This window comes from Eucyclogobius newberryi, unplaced genomic scaffold (genome assembly GCF_026437365.1).
Source record: "Eucyclogobius newberryi isolate DKJ021-1_F unplaced genomic scaffold, fEucNew1.0.hap1 SCAF_10, whole genome shotgun sequence".
NCBI lineage: Eukaryota > Metazoa > Chordata > Actinopteri > Gobiiformes > Gobiidae > Eucyclogobius > Eucyclogobius newberryi.
The window spans coordinates 27,462,628-27,483,135 of NW_027315724.1; the positions used below are offsets into that span (position 1 = coordinate 27,462,628).

The 20,508-nt window shown below is 38.9% G+C and overlaps 1 protein-coding gene across 3 annotated transcripts in view; it reads left to right on the forward strand.

Moving 5' to 3' along the window:
* cntn5 (contactin 5) overlaps positions 1-20,508 on the forward strand; it is an 87,152-nt gene that overhangs the window by 21,794 nt on the left and 44,850 nt on the right. For 2 of the 3 annotated variants that reach the window (XM_072453026.1, XM_072453028.1), the window contains exons 2-6: positions 19-99; positions 3,746-3,859; positions 12,289-12,492; positions 14,689-14,812; positions 14,912-15,087. In XM_072453026.1, coding sequence (XP_072309127.1) covers positions 3,805-3,859; positions 12,289-12,492; positions 14,689-14,812; positions 14,912-15,087 — 559 coding nt within the window. In that variant the 5' untranslated portion in view covers positions 19-99; positions 3,746-3,804. The remainder of the gene's footprint in view (positions 1-18; positions 100-3,745; positions 3,860-12,288; positions 12,493-14,688; positions 14,813-14,911; positions 15,088-20,508) is intronic. The other variant, XM_072453027.1, reaches the window with a different exon arrangement.

The window sequence follows — 20,508 nt, forward strand, 5'->3', positions numbered from 1 at the left end:
TTCTTCTTTTCTTTCTAGAAACAAAAGAAACGCACCACTAATTGTCTGAGCCACTAGCCCTGCTGCTGGCGGGTCCATGGAGGACACAAAGTAAATGAGGTGAGCAGCCGACACTAGCAATACATCTCCTCATGCCTTTTACACATGCTGAGTGAGCGATGTCTGATACTTGCACGAGTAAAAAGTGAAAAACAGTGTCTAACCCTTACAACATTTTTAAAGCTTGTGTGAATCATGTTCTAATATTGTTCCCTCATCAAAAGAATTTAGTTAATTCATGCTAGCTTGATGAATCCTGGTTAGAAAATCATCTCCCCTCCGAGCGTTTAAAACACTCTGAATCCCCTCCTTATTGATTACCTTTTAAATTATTGTTGTATTGCATTTAAATACTAAGTTATGTCTTCTACCTCTATTCAATTAAATCTATCTATGTAACGGCCAAAATCACAACGGCGGTTTCCTCGATGTTCACAGAGATTTTGCAAATAGATAACTGTACCAGACACTCCTTCTACGCGAGGAAAAACTACAAAAAACCTTGTGGGAAAAAGCAGAAACCTCTGGGAAAACTACAGTAATCTTCCTGCTGCATTTTGTACTTTGTGCCCACCACCACATATCAAAGACTCAAGGTGACCACTGTCACCCTGCGTCTCGTCCTGCTGGAATCAAGAGCCAAAGCTTGACCAACCGTGTGGCCAAGAGTAAGATCCAGGGGCGTTCCTGAGATCAGGTGAGATCCGGGGCTCAGTTCAGGCTGATTTCAACATTTGCCTGTATCGGCTGCATTGACGTCAGCTTGACATCACTTGCAAAACTCTGACTTTGATCTAGTCTGTTATCATTATCATTATTTATAGTATAGGCCTAGTATTATTACCAGTAATAATGTAAAATATGTAATTATAAATAGGCCCTAGTATTTTTTAAACAATATTGTAATCATGTTTTTTATTTCTTTGATGTTTTTCTTTGATGTTTTTCTTTAATTGTTTTTAATTTAAATTGTCTTTTTGATCTGACCCTACCATTTAGGATTTAAATGAGTCACTTCAAGTCAAGAAAGGCTTGTTAGTGGCTGTTGTTGCAGTACAGGCCTACGTTCGTTGGTCTTTTATTCCAACACAATACAATTTTGGCTCAAAGTTTTGAATCTAAGCAGGTCCATTTTCCCTGCTTACAAACTCCTCCATTCACTGCTCTTTGGGAGTTTACTGACAGACTGGGACCAGAGCACATGAAGCGCACTGACACACTGGCACGGCTGAAATGAGAACGCCATTATTCTGTCCTGTTTTGCTGCGTCACATCTGTAAAACTTGCTCCTTGTGCAGGGAACGACCTTCAGCCTCTGATCCACAGACAGAACGAGCACTCGCTGTAAACTTTAGAGGAGAGACAGCTGAGGCAGAGAGCACTAGTGGGTTGTCTTTTGACCCGCGGTTCAGGCTGGGGTGGGTAAAGACATATGTCATTGCGAGGCGGGTTATAAAATACTGTCTGTGGTATCACACGTCTGCGCTAGGTATCTTTGCATTTAGATGCGTCTAAATTCAGTTTATCATTAGACTAATTTCTCCGCGAAAATGAGTTGGATTGTATTAAAACATGCAGCTTTTTGAACTGTAACATTCAGAGAACACGTCTGAGTCGTCCCCTCTGTCCTTGATTTCTCTGTGTGAGATGATTTACCTATGTCTGGCTCTCAACTTAGCAAGGGAGGGGAGCGAGATGAGAAAGAAAGATGGGAACTTGTTCCTTTTTAAATTATTATTAGTCTGATTTCTTGGCTAAAATGCATCATTGCTCAGGTGCAGATCCTACATGTTGTCACTAGTCAGACTGACCATAATACCAAACCTTTTTAATGGACTTGGGCCGGGTGGTGAGATAATGGCAAAATTGTGGGACCCGCGGGTTGGAAAAAAAACAACCCAGACATCACCAGAGAACCAGCAAACACAGACTGAATAATTTCCCTTTAGGATTAATAAAGTATTGTCATTCTGTAGGACGTATGTATCTAGGACCGTTCTAGGACGAGAAGAATAAAATGATCCAACAGCCAAAATCAGTATAAATATCTGAGAATGCTGATGGTACCTGCAGGCCGCAGGCTTCCAACAGGCTATGCTGGCGCTGCTTGCTGTATTTTGACATACAGAGAATACGCGGGTTATTTTTCTGGTGTAACATATATCTGTTATGACTTATGAGAGACTTGGCTTGAATTAGTTGTGCTTAAAGTTGCGTTTGCTATTCAATCTTTTTTCCTTCCATCTGTTGCCCGGATGGAGACTCATGACCAATCATGGCCAACGCCACTCTCCAGATCAAAGAGGCAGTCTTCAGGCGACAGGCGGATGGGTGTGCATTAACCTTAAGTGCGAGTGACAGGGATTTAGCCAATCACAGTGAAGTGTGAACTCTTGGAGGAGGCAGATTATTTCTGTGGTTGTCCATATTGCCCATCCTAAATCTGGAGAGAGATGAAAAAGAACCATTTTATTCAACACAAACCGTATTTAAAGTCTGTTAGAAATGTGCCAGTGTGAGCGTGTCTGTTGATGAAGTCTTATCTCACAGATCATCAAATCATCAGTCTATTACAACACACTATCTACAACAGTATCTAGTAAATTAGAATAAAACGAGGATGGCGCTAATTATTCTCCTGAAGTGGAGCACTCACCTCTATAAAACGGACAAAGGATCCAAAACCACAATTAGGCCCTGAGCACCATGGCATCTAATTGGAGGTTTTAACTGTTGTAGCCTCAGAATTAGCTGCCCGCCTGCACAGATGTTCAGTGTAATTGAGGTCACTCTACAGAGGCCAGCCTTTCTTGAACTTCAGCTAAGTCTGCTGTGTTTACTGTTCAAGGGTTGAATCATTCCTGAAATGTTGTTGTTGGAGAAAGTGAAAACAAAAATTTCACAAAAATATTTTTGTATTAGCATATTTAAACTCATAGCCCCTTATTAACCCTTATTATTTACTCTGTTGATAGTTATTACATAAAGCACAACAAAAACAACACAGTTTCTTATAAGGTGATCTCAGATAGAGCTGTACATTATATTGAGCATATACTTCATTTTGGAACAAGCAAAGGTCTTAAAATAGACATATTATACAAAACTGTCTTTTAAGTGCTTTTAACCCTATGATAATTGTATTCCCTTTGCATTCATCAACTCAAATTTACCCGTTTACTGTGATTCATGCATGTTTAAGTAACGGTAAATCTTCTTTATTCTCCTATTTTCGAGATCCCATTGCTCTGTAGCAGCCATTTTTCCATCATAAAAATCCACAATCTGCTGAAATATTCGGAAACTACTCCACAGGCGGGGTCGTCAACATGGTCCTGCAGTGCTGTTAAATGTGTATTTTAGGAGCGTTAGAAGTGCCCGTCGCCTCCCCCTACTGTCTCTGGGCGGAGCCAGCCTTGCAAAATGTGCCGACATCCACCCAAAGACTACTCTCCTGAGAAACCCAGCTTTATTGCCCATTAATAGACACACAGACACACACATTCATTTAACACCTGCACACTTAGCAGCCAGTGTTCATCTGTCTCTCAAACAATTCTTGACCTGCATGATGTCTCGCACTTCAGAGCGATGTCAGTTTATCATATAAGAAAATAAGAAAATAAAGCTGTTGACTGTGAAGCGTCAGATGGATGAACACTTGACTGCGTTGAACCTGGTTGACACTCTTTCTCTCTCTGTCCAGTATAGCTTTAATGACGAGGCAGACCTGCTAACACTGCAGAAGGGACCTCTTCCACAAGTATGGGGTCACCATGGAAACCATTTCTGTTCTTCTCGATCGTCAGTGGCCTTACAGGTAAGAGCTTCAAAAGGATTTGGCACCTATAGACAAGTTTCTAAGGCTGGTTTTATTTATGACGCTGGAAATGTTCAAAATACTGTAGCAAATTCATCAAAGGCAATTCAAAACCAAAAGTTATAGTCTATTTTCTATTTATTTTTTTTAGCTGGGAATTGTAGAACTAGAAAATGTATTCATGTTGTGTTATAAACAGACAATAGTACATTATAGGGTAGACTATAAGACAGCAGCCTAGACCCCTGAATATGTTTTAGTATGTTAGGGTACAGTGGGTCCTCTTACTCAATAATGCCAGTAACAGAGTGAACCCATAAAAGTCCCACTTCAGCCTTAACAGTGTGGAGAGCCTAATATGATTTTACCACTCACAACTATCTCAAATGTGTCTGGTTTTGGAAAGAGAGCGCACTAGAACAGTGTTTCAATGTTATCAGCAGTAAGCGCAATGGGCAGCTCTTCCCGAGATGTGAGGCGGTCTTTGTCTATTATGATAGTTTTGTCATGACGGCTGCTGTAATGGATTATTGACCCACGCTGCTATGAATATTCTGAATTTTTTTCTCTTTGAGTGCATTGGCCCTTTGTTTTGTTTTATGTTCCTCCCCACCTGTCTCTGCTTTCAAGTGCCTTTTATTTCTGCCAATATGGAAATGGCAGGAGCAAAAAGAGCAGCGATGTTGGATTTTTATGTTTTAAATGTTCACCCTGCTAAAATGTCAATGCTAAACGCCTTCTAACAAGAGCCTGCAGCACTGGGGTTTCACTATGACGTGATTATCGATTTGCCTGGAAATAAATAAACACATGTATAAATAATCATCTTTCTGCGTACTTTGGTCAGAGTAGGTTAATCTAAAAAGTTAGTTAGAGTTCAGAGGTGCTGAGCAGCTAACAGCTGGTGCTCCCATGGTGACCATGGTGACCAAAGGGTACAGTGAGTTATAGAGTGGAGAAGGACAAAAATAATTGTATATTGAATGCATTGTTTAACCAGTGGAACTGATGCAATGATGTGATGAATGGTTGGGGATTATTTGGGCCAGAGTTTTGGAGTTATCTACTTAGTCCTATAGAGATTGCTAAATTTGTGCCGTTTTGTGGAGCATTCCAGGCAAAATCACCATAAAGAATAGAAGGTTTTTGACCTAAAATGTACATTGCAATTTTATTTAGTTTTTCGGAGGTATAGAAAACTTGGTGGTAAACATATTTTTATAATCTATAATTATAAACGCTTAAAGGGACAATAGGGACTTTCTAGAGGTGGAAAGTCACCTGCTTAATTCCATGGAAATAAAAAGTTGAAACCATACTTTAGAACATTATCTATGGAGATAGTAATGTTTTATACCATACAGTGGAATAATATAGCTGAAAGAACAAAATGTCCATGGAAACAATCTGAGGAGGCTCCTCCAGGACATATAATATATAGTATTATATAACATATATATGTAACATATATAACATACTATAGGTTGCATTCACGTGACATCACAGCAGTATATCAGCCAATAATATTTAATACAGATGGTGGGCATTTAAAATATAGTTGAAATTTAGACTTTTTGTTTTAATACAATGAGTTCTTTGGTCCAGTCATTAAGACAACTCTTATCAGATTCAACGTTTGTGAATTTACCTTTTAGATATTTCAAAGTCCAATGCAATCAATAGAGAAAAGTGGCTCTTGCCCCCCATCTGAGGTTATGAATAGAACGTGAATGATACGCAGGCCTGCTCAGAGTACGAACAAAGGTTGTATACAATTTTAGTGCAATCAAATCATCTACAGTGAAAAAACATGCTCTTCAACTGCCTCCGAGCATAATAACAGCTTATTGTTTTGGCCAAATTGAGTTGTTCCGTGTCTTTGGTTTCCTCAGAAAGGTTTTTACAGCCAAAACACACACGGCCTAAATCATCTTTTTGATTCCATTGAATATGTAGTCCCGATAATCTTTATAACCTCCAAGTGAAATGTCAGCTTTTATCTTCAATTTGTCTCTGAAAGTTGTTTTATATTACCGTCTGTGCTCTGAAATAAGAATTAATCTATTCTTTGAATTTTGACTTTGTTTCACCCTTTTTTATCAAATGTCTATGTTAAGTTAATACATTTCAAATCAAAATGTTTAAAATGTTACTTTGTTCTCTCATTGATTAGATATATAAACTTTATATCAACAGCTCTTCACCAGTGAGGTCTTTATTTAGAAAAAGGAAATGCATTGTTTCCTGAAGGTTTTATTTCACTATTTGGACTATATAGAAATGTGATTCCAATGAAAATCACAATGAATGTAGGAACACAAACATATCCAACCATTAAAAAACAATTAAAAAGTATGATTTTATAGTATGTTTTAGTCTATTTTTAGGCTAAAAAGTTATGCAATGTGCCTTTAAAATACATAAATATTTGAGTCCATCCATGTTGTTGTCCATTTCATGTTTGTCTGTCCTCTATTGTTGTCTAAAACGTCCTCCTGATCCAGAGATATTTGTATGCAGATACTATGCACACAGCAACGCTACAGCATGAGTACGACTCTGATTGTATACAAACAGAAGAAAACTTATATTTAAAATACAGAGGTTCCTAAAGTCACCTGGGACTGTGCTTGATGCATGCCCTCTGCATTTGCACAAGAGCGTCGTGTCTCTCCACATGAATACTCAATGCCCTTTTTCGAAAAGCTCAAGCCTTATTAAGTATCGCCCTCTACATTTTATATACTGAGGATGTTGAGGAAAAAAAATTTGCATTTTTAATCCAGCCATCAGGGACTTGTGAACTTTCTCTACTTGGCAGGAGAATTAAAAGTTTTGACAGCTCGTTCTATTGTTACAACGTGAGGCAAAAAGTGAGAAAATTGGCCACATTGTTAAGCTTTGGCAGTCAGGCGTCTTTGGTGTTCACTGTGATCATCAGTTTAATCAGCACCATGGGATTTCGTGAGCAGATACAAGAACATAATAGTACAATGGATCTGTGTGCTCGAGCCAATGTTTTCTGTGACCACAAATACAGTATTTTCCGGACTATAAGTCGCACCAGCCAAAAAATGCATTACAGCGGGAAAAAAAAAAACATTTATTTGTTAAAATCCAAGACTAAGAACAGACATTTCATCTTGAAATGCAATTTAATATAATAATAAAGATTAGAAAACAACATGGTGAATAGGTGTACGTATGCTAACGTAACACCTTCAGCTACATGACGCACAGACAACGAAGTGTCGTAAGTGTCTGCTGTGTTAACGTAACATATTAACAGTTTTTCAGATAACTATAGCATAAAGAACATGCGAACAAGTTTACCAAAGCATCAGTTTTACCCCAAATTACTAAATCCATTGAATTCTTCTTCATCTGTGTCACTTCTAAACAACTCCACAAACTCCGGCGGTATCAAATCAAATCAAATCAAATTTATTTATGAAGCACAATTCATACAAACCGCAATTCAAAGTGCTTTACAATGTTTAAAACACTATTAAAAAAATAAAAAACACAATGCAATTTATAAAAAATATAAAACAAGGTACGTAAATAAATAAAATAAAATGAATGTAGTATTTTAAAATATTAAAAAACAGGTCAAATTATGTCAGTCATAGGCACGGCTAAACAAAACAGTCTTAGATTTAAACACAGCTGGGGTGATGTAGAGGAAATGCTGATTCTTCTTCTGCGTCGCTTAGAGCCTAGAGCGCCCTCTTGCGGTTGTCAGTGTGAAAATAACAAACAATATCACGTGTAAGTCGCTCTGGAGTATAAGTCGCACCATGGCCAAACTATGAAAAAAGGTGCGACGTATAGTCCAGAAAATAATAAACGTAATGGAGTAAAATGTAAATACATGCAATAAAAAATAACATAAATATAAAGAAAAAGTGATTCCTCTTGTCACCAAACCTTTTTCTAGTCTCCATTTGTGCGAATGATATTGTACGCTGGCTGTCGGCAGTATTGTTATTTGTATTTTTCCATTTAAGTTCTTCATCAACTGTTCTTTCCTTAAGACAACTTTTGTAAACAGTGATTCACATTTTCCTGCTATTGTCACATGAAAGCTGCATTACTCCGTTTTCAAACCGTGAAAGGAAAAAGTAGGTATTGAAATCTTTTTTCCAAGCTCTCACAAACCTTTTATCATGTTTACGTCAGAACAGCTTTTTCTGGCGGCGCAGTAAACATCGGACCACCAGCACCTAATGACGGTTACGGCGCTTTCTTCTTTGCAATACATAATATCGTTTTTTTATTAGAGGTAGACAACACACACAGTTTTGCTTTTATAATACATTCTGATCTATGACCAGAATAAAGTCGGGTGCTTAAAACCTTTTAAGTTCGAGTTACTGCTTAGTACATTGTTTTTCAACCTTTTTTCGTCACGACACACATTTTCCTCACTTCTTTTCTGTTTGAAAATGTTTGTAGCACCACCTACTGTACAAAAATCTGACCAAACCACACCATATAGCTGTCTGGATCTTTAAATGTGGCCGTGTTGATTGTTTTGCTTTCATTGTTGGTGAAGAAAGGTCAATTAATAATTCAAGCCATGATTAACTCAAAGTGGAATTCGTCAAGGCAATACCTCAAGGCAAAATTAAGGACCTAGTGAAAACCACACTCAAAAAAAGGACCAGGGTGACAAAATAATCTGTGGCGGGTCCGAAGGGATGTCAGCTCAACGTATACATTACCATATTCTCAAACAGCCCTTAATCCAGTCAAAGAATATCAACCTTTGTCATCAAACATTACATTGTTCTCTCTCATCATTTCTCTGGATTACGTCGACGACAGATTAATGCAAACGTATATCCTCACGCTCTCAATTAAAACAGTGACAACATTCATTCCATACATCAAAGAATTACTGTGTCTTCCCGGTGACTTACTTCCATCAAGGTTGAGTCGGAACGTCGGATCAGGAAACAGACCGGGTTTTAGTGAGCTGTCTGCTGTAATGGAGAGCGAGCTGCGGCCGCATATGATCCATGGATTGTTCTATCTGTAATGATATTCCGCTGAATAAATGGTCTCAAGCATAATCAGCCTCAGTCAATATAATCTCCCCGTGAAGGTCTTCATTAATCTTACAGGCTACGGCTAATCATGTCCGTCTACTTGAGCCCCACGAGCGCCGCGCCGACTTACAGTGTGTTATTCAAATTAATTCTTCACACCACTCCCTCCCAGCAGTGGCCGCGCTCCTCCAGACCTGCGCCCCGATATCAGCCGAGGTAATGATATTCAATTGGGTCCCTCGCCTGCGTTTCAGGGCTAAATCTCCTCAATTTTTCCCGATGAATATTCCATAGTCTGCGAAACGAACTGCGCTCTAACAAATATAATGTCGCCGCGCGTAATCAGAAGACGTCCGTTAGTTGCGATTTCAGGGGCACGAGTTCATCTCAGGGTGGAAGGGATTTAGGTGAGGCCGACCCTGTGATAAGACTAAACGAGCGTAACCAAGAGAGTTGAGAGGAAAGTAAAAGGACGCCTGATTGAAGTCGACTGAAGGTATTGTTGCTCGGGTAAAGACGTGTGCTGCCGATCGATTAGTTGAGGGAAAAAGAGGGGAAAAGAGCTCAAAAGTATGAAGTATGTCTATGTCTCTGACTCAAACTGCACTCACAAGACCAGAACCGCACAGGAGTTCATGCAAATACATTGATTTATACAGTAAAGTTGTGTAAAAAAGGCTGACAAAACTCATAATTCACACACAAATCTTCAGCTAACTCCTTCTTCTGCTGTTTTCCCATATACAATCGAACAAGAACAATAATCAAATACTTTGTCGACTACTACAAATTGTGTAACATAACACATACAGCCTTACCACACATAAAAAATAGACAGAAATATTTTGTGATTAAACCTGTGAGCCACCGTGCAAACTTGCTGTATTGATTTGGGGCTTTGAATTGAACCTTTTTTCTCAACAGTTCAAATCAAAACAATTCAATCATAAATCATCTTTGTATACAAGTGTTTGGAAGTGATTGTAAAATGTCTCAAATTGAACCTGTCTTCGCCGTTCAATAGCTGCTGCTCCTTTCTCCACAAATCCGTCGGAGGGAGAAGTGGTTCGTGAGAGCGGATGCTTTTGTCAAATAAAGGTGGCATTTGTCACCTGAGTTTCAGCCGAAGGAAAAACATTTCAGAAAAGTTTACTCTTGTTATTTTTGACTTGACACTAAATTGGACTTTTGGTCGGATCTAATATATAGAGATAGAGTTATAGGTTAGATATAGAGATAGAGTTATAGGTTTGTCATCATCTTACAGGATTTAATCATCTTAACTGCTTAACTGCTGTTCTTCAACAATTCACCTTTTGTTCTTTTTTAATTGCTACAAAAAAACATAATCAGGTTGTGCAGATAATAAGAAGGAAAAGAATAAAGAATAATATTGCAAACATACAATTATTCTTAATTATGAGCTCTGACTAAGTTGAACAATGCAATAAGAAGTCATTAAGTGAATTGTTAGTGCAAATTATTTCTTTTTTTTTTAAACAAGCCATTTGAGATTTGGAACAGAATGAATCCTGAGGCATTTTATGAGGTTAATTTGAATGAACCTTATTGGATTTAGCAGTGCATTGACTCTTGTAATTGTTATGCATTTGACTTTCAGACTTTTATGTCGCTGTGTATTAAGACTCAGTTAATGAAGAAAAGGCTAAATTAAGACAATTGCTGCCTACAGTGTTCTTAATATGTGCTCAATTTAAATGTGCGTGCGGTTCAATAATATTTTAGCTGAATGCGATGCTTTCACTGAAAAACAAAACCTGTAAGACTATAAGTAACGACTATTTGCTTACCGACACAACATTATATTATTTCAAGTGGAGTTTCATGTGCCGACTCAGTAATTGCCCACTTTCTGTTTGCAGTTAGAAGTATTTTTGCGTCTGACTGGGCCCCGAGGCCACATAATTATATTTCAGTTAACTTCACTTCTGTTTTATCATGTGGTGGCAAATAGTCCCCAGTCTCTTATTAGTCCCATCCTTATACCCCTGGTGAGAGGCTCTGCTGTATGTATTTTGTCAATGTATTTTTCTTTTTTTACTATGTGATTCAGTTCTGGTGCTAAAGAATGTGTTTTTAAGTACAGGTATTATTTTAAAATTGGCTGCGTTCACACTTGCATGAAATTAAAACTAAACCGGGATTCGATCAGCGCTAAAGAAAGACTAAAACACGATTAAGTCCACATCTACGTCCACATCAGGACCAAAAATGCTCTCAAATTCAAAGACACATATGATGCAAAATGTACTTTTTTTTTGCTTATAACCATGCGATAACATAACGACAAAAAACAAACAAATCTGGAGTTGTATTTAGTCACGTTAGTTCGATGAACCCTGTTTAAAATGTCAAAACACTCCAATCTGAAGTGTGAACACAGTCGCACATTCACATAAACATTGGTTGTCAATGATTGGTATTTTAACTGATCTTTATGTTTGTTTGCTGTAATTAATTAGTAAGCTAGAAATAAATGCATGATGTCCTTTTAACATTAAAGAGAGACTAAACTGGAGTGAACCGTTTCAATGCCATATTTGTATTTGAATGGTTCAGTAAAATAACATACAATAAATGCATGTAAGACTCGCTGCAAAGGGCCTGTTCTGTGCCAGAGCAAAAGGAAATTATTAATGTCAGCACGTGCATTTTAAAACCTTGACCTTTTGGCCGTTGTGAGTATGATGTCCCTGTAGAATTATGTTATTTCAAGGGAAAGGGCTGCTATTGTGATGCATTAGTTACATTACTCTCATGGGAGGATGAAATATAGCTATTATTACCAAGGTGAATTCCATATTCCATCTACATTCTGGTAGTCACAGGTGAAAGACTCTGATAACAGACCTCTTCCTCAGCTCAGCATTCCAGATTTTCCTTTCATCATTTCTAAACTAATTGTGGTTGGTTTTGTAATAGCTGCCATCATTCATAGGCTAGTTTAAATAGTTTCATAGGCTAATAGTAAATCCATGTGCCGTCGTGACACATATTCATGTGCAATTACTGTCGTGATCACATGCAATGGTATTTATGTATTTATTTATTTGTCTATGGGAGTTTTTGTTTTAACAACACAAAAACACTTAGTAGAGATGCTGAAAGTGTTTTTCAAACTTCCTATAAGTGATCTGTTCTTTTCTTCTGTATCTACCTCTGTATCTTCCTGCGTTGCACCAATGAAATTTCCCCATGTGGGACAATAAAGGAATATCTTATCTTATCTTATCTTAGTTTTGTATTATAAGTTGGTCACATCCTTGGTTAATGCCTTCTCTGTGAAAGTGTTTGCATGAGAAATGAAAAATTATAAGGAATATGTTTTTGTAATGTGTTTTTCTTGTTTCCCAGACGTGGCCAAGTGTGTTGCTGCCCGGCCTATGACCTACGCCGCTGCCGTTTTACGGATGAAATCGGACAGCTCTTCGTCGCTGCTCAGCTCCCGCGGCAGACCTCGACACAGTGGACCGTCCTCTCCTGACTGGTCCCCTTTCTCCAGTTATACCCTATTATCCCAAAGCCTGCTCAACTCCCAAGAGGACTACAGAAGTGAAGGTAAGACTAAACGTGTGGTAATGCCTCAGAAAACATTAAAAGTTGTAAATCTGATCTACAGTTCACGTCTCCAAGTAGAAAGGTTATTGCCAAAGTGTGAGTAATGAATTATGACTGAAGCGGTGATGAGGAGAGAAAAGAAGCCGAGGAGGCGGGGGGGGGGGCTTCAATTGTAGCTGTGTATGACAAAATAATGTCTATAACCAAGTGATGTTGCACAGTGTACACTGGTCCTATTTGTCCTTGTCCAAAGATATTTTTGTGCAACACAAGTGCCCAACTGCTGTTCAGTCACCTATTCCAAGCTGAGAATTGAACTTGAGGACGAGATGGAGCAAATGGCAGGTGCCACATCAGTTCTGAGTGCAGTTTTCACACCTCCTATCAAAGGCCTAACTCCTGGGTTTAACCAGACCAAATATGACTTCTACTTCCAGCTGCTGACACTGTGCTGTGTCTGCTCTCATGTCATGTGTTCAGGCCTCCTGCCTTTTTAGATCAGGTGAGGAAATGAGTTTCAGCTATCCATCTCCAGTGTGCATGGTCTGCAGTGACCAGGGTCACGCCCTGTGTGAAATTGAAGTGGGATTATGGCTATATCTACCTCTCTCTGTGCTCCTGTCGAGACAGGAGCTATAGACATGATGGATATCTTTGTCATAAAGAAGATGTCATTTCTGAGCCATAGTGAGGAAACCCTATCTGCAGCGGCTACTTCCTGTCTTTAGTGAGGCATGAATAATTGTGTAGGATATAATTGGCCCATTGAGGCTTGTGAATTCATTAATCACTCTCTGAATGTCACTGGTAATCCTGAGCACTGTAGATATATCAACCAGATAACATCTTATGTACCTTCGTAATTATGTTCTGACTTTCTCTCTCCTGTCCATTTTGTGATGTCCAGCCATAACATCACTTACATCTCTTACCAAGAGGAGAGTAATGCCTCTCTATTGTCAGTAGTGACAAGAACAGTTTATCTCTGCACAGGATTGATGTTTGGGGATTGTATTCTGTCCGAACAGTAAAGCTCCGTCAGCCATCCAAGAAGATCTTTAGTTTTTGGAGAGTTTGTGGCTGCCGTAAAAGTAACAGTGTAATGAGAACATCTTTTGTACTGTCTGTCTTCTTAAACTGCAGTCAGTTCTGTGTGCTGAAGAGTGTATTATGAAGCTAGTGTTAGTTCCCTTCACCTTGAGCTGAAGTAGTTTTCTGCCTCTTTCTGAAGTGGAGTACATTTCTGTGCTCATTAAATAAAGCAGTTAAGATCTAGTGCAGTCAGGTATTTTTAGTTGTTTTGATATTACAAGGACTGTGTAAGTCATGAGCAATGATCTATAAAGAATAAAAGTCAACCTATTGAAGTGGTTGTATGGCCTTTCCACAAGAGACATTATGGACAGAAAAGACTCCCGTGGAAAAGCAAAACTCTGCAGAATGAAAAAAACAAACCATGGTGTTCTATTATACACGACTTTTAGCCGCGTGCCCCTTGCTGGTCATAGATATGCCACCAACATGTTTCTCACATATCTGTGGACCAAGACATTTGGTTCACTTGCCTTTTCTACTTACAACAAACTTTTTTACAATCCCTGTCCCTGATTGAAGCTGACATGTTATGTAATGCAGCATTCACTTTGTGACCATAAATCCTCAAACAGTGAACAAAAGCACACCACATTGAAATCTGAGTCAGATAACACCATTCTTTTCTTAAAGTCCCTAGGCAAACAACAGCGGTCCAAAAGACATAAATGCAAGTGAACACTGCTTTATATATGTGTTGATCCTCTCAAAGTGACATGGATTTTTCCCTCTTGTGAGTGTAATCCAACCTGGCTGTCAAGTTTCTTCCCTTTGACAAAGCTTATTTTGCCTTTAAAAGTAACATGCCGTTTCCACACACTTTTAGGCTGAAATAGAATGCAAATAATCATGTATTCATCTTGTATAAACTCTGAAAATAGTTGTATACTGCTTATATTAGTTGGTCAGCTCATAAACACTCTACAGATTAGGCCACATTGCTCTCCGTAGAACTGGTTTTACAATGTATATGATTTAATATATATTTAAAATTATAGTTGCTCATATCTGGTGGTGTCTTTAATAATTCTTTGAGATATTTCATAGCTGCAAAATAGATGAATAATGAAAGCTAAGATGTTATTCTGTTTTATCTTCCCGTAGAGAGCGAAGAATTTGGACCTGTTTTTATCCAGGAGCCAGACGACTTTGTTTTTTCATTGGATTCCGATGAGAAGAAAGTTATGTTGCGCTGTGAAGCACGAGGCAATCCACCAGCAGCATACAGGTGCGACACAAGTCACCCTGCCAATTCATTACTGCTTTATTCATCGCTCAATTTTGTCATTTTCCACATATAATTCAACAATGACTTCTTGTTTTTCAGCTGGTTTGTCAATGGCTCAGAAGTACACGCAGAAGCAGACTATCGCTACAGTTTGATAGAGGGGAACTTCATTATAACCAATGCAAGTGAAACAAGAGACTATGGGAGGTACCAGTGTAAAGCCCAGAACAGCTTTGGGACTGTGCTAAGCCGCGACGCTCTCCTTCAATTTGCATGTGAGTATTTTTTTATGAAGGTACCGTCTTTTCTCTGCTCCATCATGCAATCTCTTTCATCAAACTCCACAGACTCCAGGATTATAAAACATATAATGGCCCAGTTCACTGCTGTGCATATTGTGGAAAGTGTTTTACTCATTTAGTTTGATGCGAGCTGTGTATTAAATCATTTCAGTCAAAGTAAAAGTAGATCAAGCCAGAGGGACTCCCAAATGTGGCCAAACTAGCACCAAAATAATGGCATTTAAATCATTCACAGCATGTTAAGGTAGTTGTGGGCGATATTGACCTCTCACAATTTCTTTTAATATTTTTCCTGTGACATTACTCCCATCAGAAATGTGTTCAAACTTGTCAAAATATCTTGTTTCGAGGTTCAAGTATTGCACAAAAACTGAATGGACCAGAAAGGTAAACAGAAAAGTGCTCAAATATTCATCTATACCCTTATTTGGAAGACTACACTTGGTTCTTTTTATTTTGAATGCAGCTTTATAATATGATTTTAGATGAAATACTTGTGCAAAGATTTTCCGTTCGAGAAAAACTACTTTTAAATAAAATTTGGGCACAGTTTCCCTAAGAAACAGCGATTACACAACATGAAACAGATATGGTTGGGTTGTAAAAGATACTTAAGGTAAAAAACAATTCTTGCATTAAAACAATCTGACACGCCTCCATAAGATCAGCTTGAAGCTCTTGTCTCTTTGAATGAGGATGAGCTCTTTTGGTTACAGGCACACGTGAGCACGAGGCTTTGCGCACGTGGGTTGTTGTGGTGAGTTAGTTTGAAGTTCTGCTCTCCTGGCTCCTTGTGATGCTGTCGGCTGCACAGCTAACAGACTGTGTGGCCTCAAATGCCACGTCCCCCTGGTAAATGAGAGGTGGGGGGGGGGGGAGCACATTTCTTCCTCCAGCAAATCTTTGGCGTTCCTCCAGCGCATCATCCAGAGGCTCTGGGCTGGGACGGGGGAAACGCATCGGTGCTTTTCTGGATGAAGCTGCAGCGATAATGGCCGTATTGACGTTACAAGTGGGAGCTTAACGTTAAACACTTTGTGAAAAGCAGAGATCGGCGAGTTAGAGAAACGGCAAAAAATAAAGGGATGGATTTTCGGTGTTTTTCTCTAGTGTCACTACAGGCATTGTCCAAGGAGTGCTCGAGCTGATGGTGCATTTGCAAGGTGAAAGAAACAGAACATGCATTGGCAAAATGTTAATGTCTGCCAGATGGTGAATCACAGACAGTTGAGGAGCATCCGGACCCACAGGCTGGCATGTGGCTGAAACAGAACCACTCCTCGGGGAAAGTGGAAGAAGGATGAAAAGATGTGAACAGTAATGAACAGACAGCAAGTGAAATAAAATATGAGATATTATTGATAGTAAAAGGAGAAGGATGCAGAGGATGGTGCTCATGCTGCCACACTTCCCCCAGTGTAGTTGCTCCTTGGGTAGTTTCTCTCTCTAGTCTACACTTTTATTTGGTATTACATGTATACATCAGCTTCAGGAGAAGTGCGTAGAATACTACATGCGGTTATTAGTGCTTTTATTGTGGAAAGGACATCCAGACTGGAAAAAAAATGAATACCGCTAACTATTTTTAGCTCTGCGTGAATATTGCACATTATTAGTGACTGTGGGTGTCAAATTAGTTAAAGCAATGTATCTGTAGTAATGACTTCCCATTCATTGGCCCATGAATTGTACTTCTGCATACATATATTTTGATGTTGTTTCGCAGTACACCTATGAGGGGCTTGATAATGAGTTACAATGTATAGTTATGTATGTATGAATGAAACTGTAGCATCAAGGTAAGATCAATGTCAACCTTTTCTACAAACGTCATCTGACACATGGTTAGTAATTGCACTTTATGATTAGGCTGGTCACTTTCACTCACACTTTCATTATTTGGCTGCTTCATTCTTCACGCACTTAGAGCTGCAGGTACCTTAGCGCTGCACAATTTTTGACTTTTTAGGGGATTGATTTTTCCCTGCCTGATGTAGTAAAAGATCACACGATTTACCCAGTATATTCTGATGTGAATGAAAAGTGAAGTTTCTTCTTAGATTTAATGTCCCTATAAGGCCCATGCACTCTGTGTCTCTGCTGAAATGTTATGTGTCATGTTATGTTCATCAGTCCGATGTTAGATTTGGTCTGTTACCGAAAGAGGTTAAGTTCAGATAATCTCATCATTCCCTGTCACATTAATAAACCATGAATGTGATTCCATGCATGTAGCTTTTATCACTTTTATCACTTTGCTGGTTTTTCCTGAATGCGTGAGCTGCTCAGTCCTAATTTCAACACATGTCTTTGAGAAGAATTGAGAAAGTTTTCAAGCTTGACCTAAACTTTAGTTGCAGTTACCTATATTCGATTCAATGGTTATTCATTTCACCTCAAAGATGTTTCAGAGGATGTTTTTTCCTCATTGTTTTGAAATTCTGAGTGGCTGAACTCACACTTGGGCTGTTTTTCAGCCGTGACTTTGAAGGCAGCAGGGAGAAACAGCCTCTGATCTTTCTGTTCTCCCTCTGCGGATGTGAGACCACCACAGGCTCCGGTATGCAGCAACTTTAAGTCTAATCAAAGTAACCTCATACTTTGGACTTTATCTACACATGCACGCTACATCCAAACATGTGCAGATATCAGAAAGTTTAATCATCAATTATTGACATTTTTATCTTTATTTTATCAAAGATCTACAGAGCCTCTCCAACCATTAAACTTTTTTTTTAATCATGTAAATGTGTTAAAACATGTTAATTTTCTATAAGGTAATTGTATAGCCATGTAGTTGTTGCATTATTACATCAGCATTCATATTGGTTTGATTGGTCAGTAAATCAAATCAAATCAAATCAAATCAATTTATTTTTGTAAGGCCCAAAATCACAACAACAGTTGCCTCTGAGGGCCACAGGGAGAGATGAATCAACAATGTCTGTGGTGGCGATGAAGTCAGACAATGTCTGTGGTGGCGATGAAGTCAGACAATGTCTGTGGTGGCGAGGGACGATGTCCCAGGGTCCTCTGTCCTTAGACTCTCCTTCTCGGCCAGGAAAAACTACAAAAAAAGATGAGGGACCGTCTGAGTCGAGCTGGACCCACTCTTCAGGCAGAAGAGGGACCGTAAAACATGTGCAGTAGTAAAACTACTATTAAGTGCACAAACCTCCTTCATGCTTTCTAACATGCGGTGAAGTCCTGGAAGCTTGATTTGTTGAGTGATATCTACAACATTGAAGCACAATAATGCATGAAACAAGGAAACATCTTAGGGTAAAATGTAGGATTTATTCTGTATTGTAACTAGGGCTGTCTTTTTACACAGTCTGTATACTGTGTACAGAAGTGAATACAGACAAAACGTTTTTCATGGGTGCACGTTAGGTTTTCCCCCTGGTTAAACCTCTCAGGAGGCCGGAAACTCTATGTAGCTTGTCTCAAATTATAGATACCTTGGTTTGATTCTAAACCAAGAGCTGCCTAATAAAGCCTGTTTTATCCTTGAAGCTCGTAAACGTCTGATATCGGCCACTTTTGTGCCTCTGATTGCGGCGATGCTCTCTGTATAAATGCATTTGCAAAATGTCTGAAATCCTTGGATACTGTGTATCCCTGTGCTTTGAGATTCACTGCAGTTTGTGGCAGGCTGTGAACACTATGCCAAGGCTGGATGGCCTTCTATGGGTGCCAGGAGGTTCACCCTGTGGATGTGTATGAAGTCATATGTAAATGTGCATATACCTACTTGTGTGCCCTCATACAGAGAGCAGAGGGTTATTATGCCCTGCGCTCACACAATATGTACTGTATGTGATATGTACTATATGTGTAAGGACTGACAGGAAAGGGAGTGGCGTATGCTGCTCCTGCAGCTTGGAACTCCCTTCAAGCAGGATTGAGGTTTGGAGACTTGGTTTTCGAGCGATTTTATAAAACAAAGCGAAATAATCCTACAACAATTGTCTGCTTTTAAACGTAAACTCTGTTTTTATTTGTTCTTAAAAGTGTTTTTAGGATTTCTGTGCTGTCATATTTTTCCCTTTGCCTCAGCTCACCCTTGAAAAAGAGCTCTCGATCTCATTGGGCTCTCACCTGGTTAAATAAAGGTTACTACATAAATAAATAAAAAGACAATGCATCAATTATGAATTGACGCGGATTAATCACATGGTCTGATTTGACCAAACAAATGCACTTTTAGATTAGGCCACATGCTTTACCTGCAGAGGAAGATGTCACATAAAATCCATCAGTGCGACCACACAGGTTTGTTTTCGTTGTTCAACTCCAGATCTCTTGGGCGACCTTGCCCCGCGGAATGAAGCGAAGCCTCAGCCCACCGCTTTCTGCCAAGGTCCACGAGCGCAGAGTGAACCAAAGGCTCTGCGCCGAACCAAACCGCTAAAACTACTGAAATGAGCCAAATATTTCACCAAACTGCAACAGAACACTTGTAGACGTCATCCCAAAACCTGCAGTTTGCATCTGTCACCAAGAGCCAGGAACACTGTTATAAAGGGCCTTGAAAGCACATTAACTACATTTACTACATTTAACATTAAACATAAACTACAAAGTCTAGACTTATTGTAGGAGGTTGGGTTTTTAGTTAGTTGGCAAATCAATTTATTTTGATTTGTGAAATAATTAAGTGATTCAATTTATTAAGGAAATGTGCATAAATACAATCAAATTATGAAATATCAAAAAGCGTGCAATGTGATTCATCATAATAAATCACATTTCAGAAGTGTGAATAATCGGATTACATTTTTTCAAACGATTGACAGCACTAATTGTAGCATATATTATGTGCAGTGAGTAGTCTGGATGAATAATTGAAGTTCACATACATTTATACAAATGTACAGTGAAGGACATCAGTTGTGCTGGAGGTTGGCAATTACTCTAGATGTCCTTTTGCTGCATTGAAGCAAAATCTGATGACATTAAGAGTCATGTGCTTTCTTTCCAAAGACAATACATATTTCTTAATGAAGGCAGATGTAATGGTCATTTGAATACCAAATCGGACCAAAGGACACTGATCAGTGATTTAGTGCCAACCGCAATGGGAAATAGCAGTGGGCTGACAGTAAGACTGAGTGGTGGCAGCTGCTGCTGAATCAATATTTAACATGTTGACAATCAGTCACTCTCCATCCCCATTCTCTGCTGGCAGGTTGTTAGTACCAATAAATCACACTCGGGATTCTGGCCAACATGATGAGATTGAAAATGTGTGAGAGAACTCAGCTTACAAAGAAGATTATACTTTCAAGCAATTCTGGGTTTGATCTCCAATCACAACACGGTTCAGCAGAGATCTGCTAAAGACATTGGTGCTTAGTTTGTTTTGTGTTTTAGAGTGTTGTCAGAATCTGA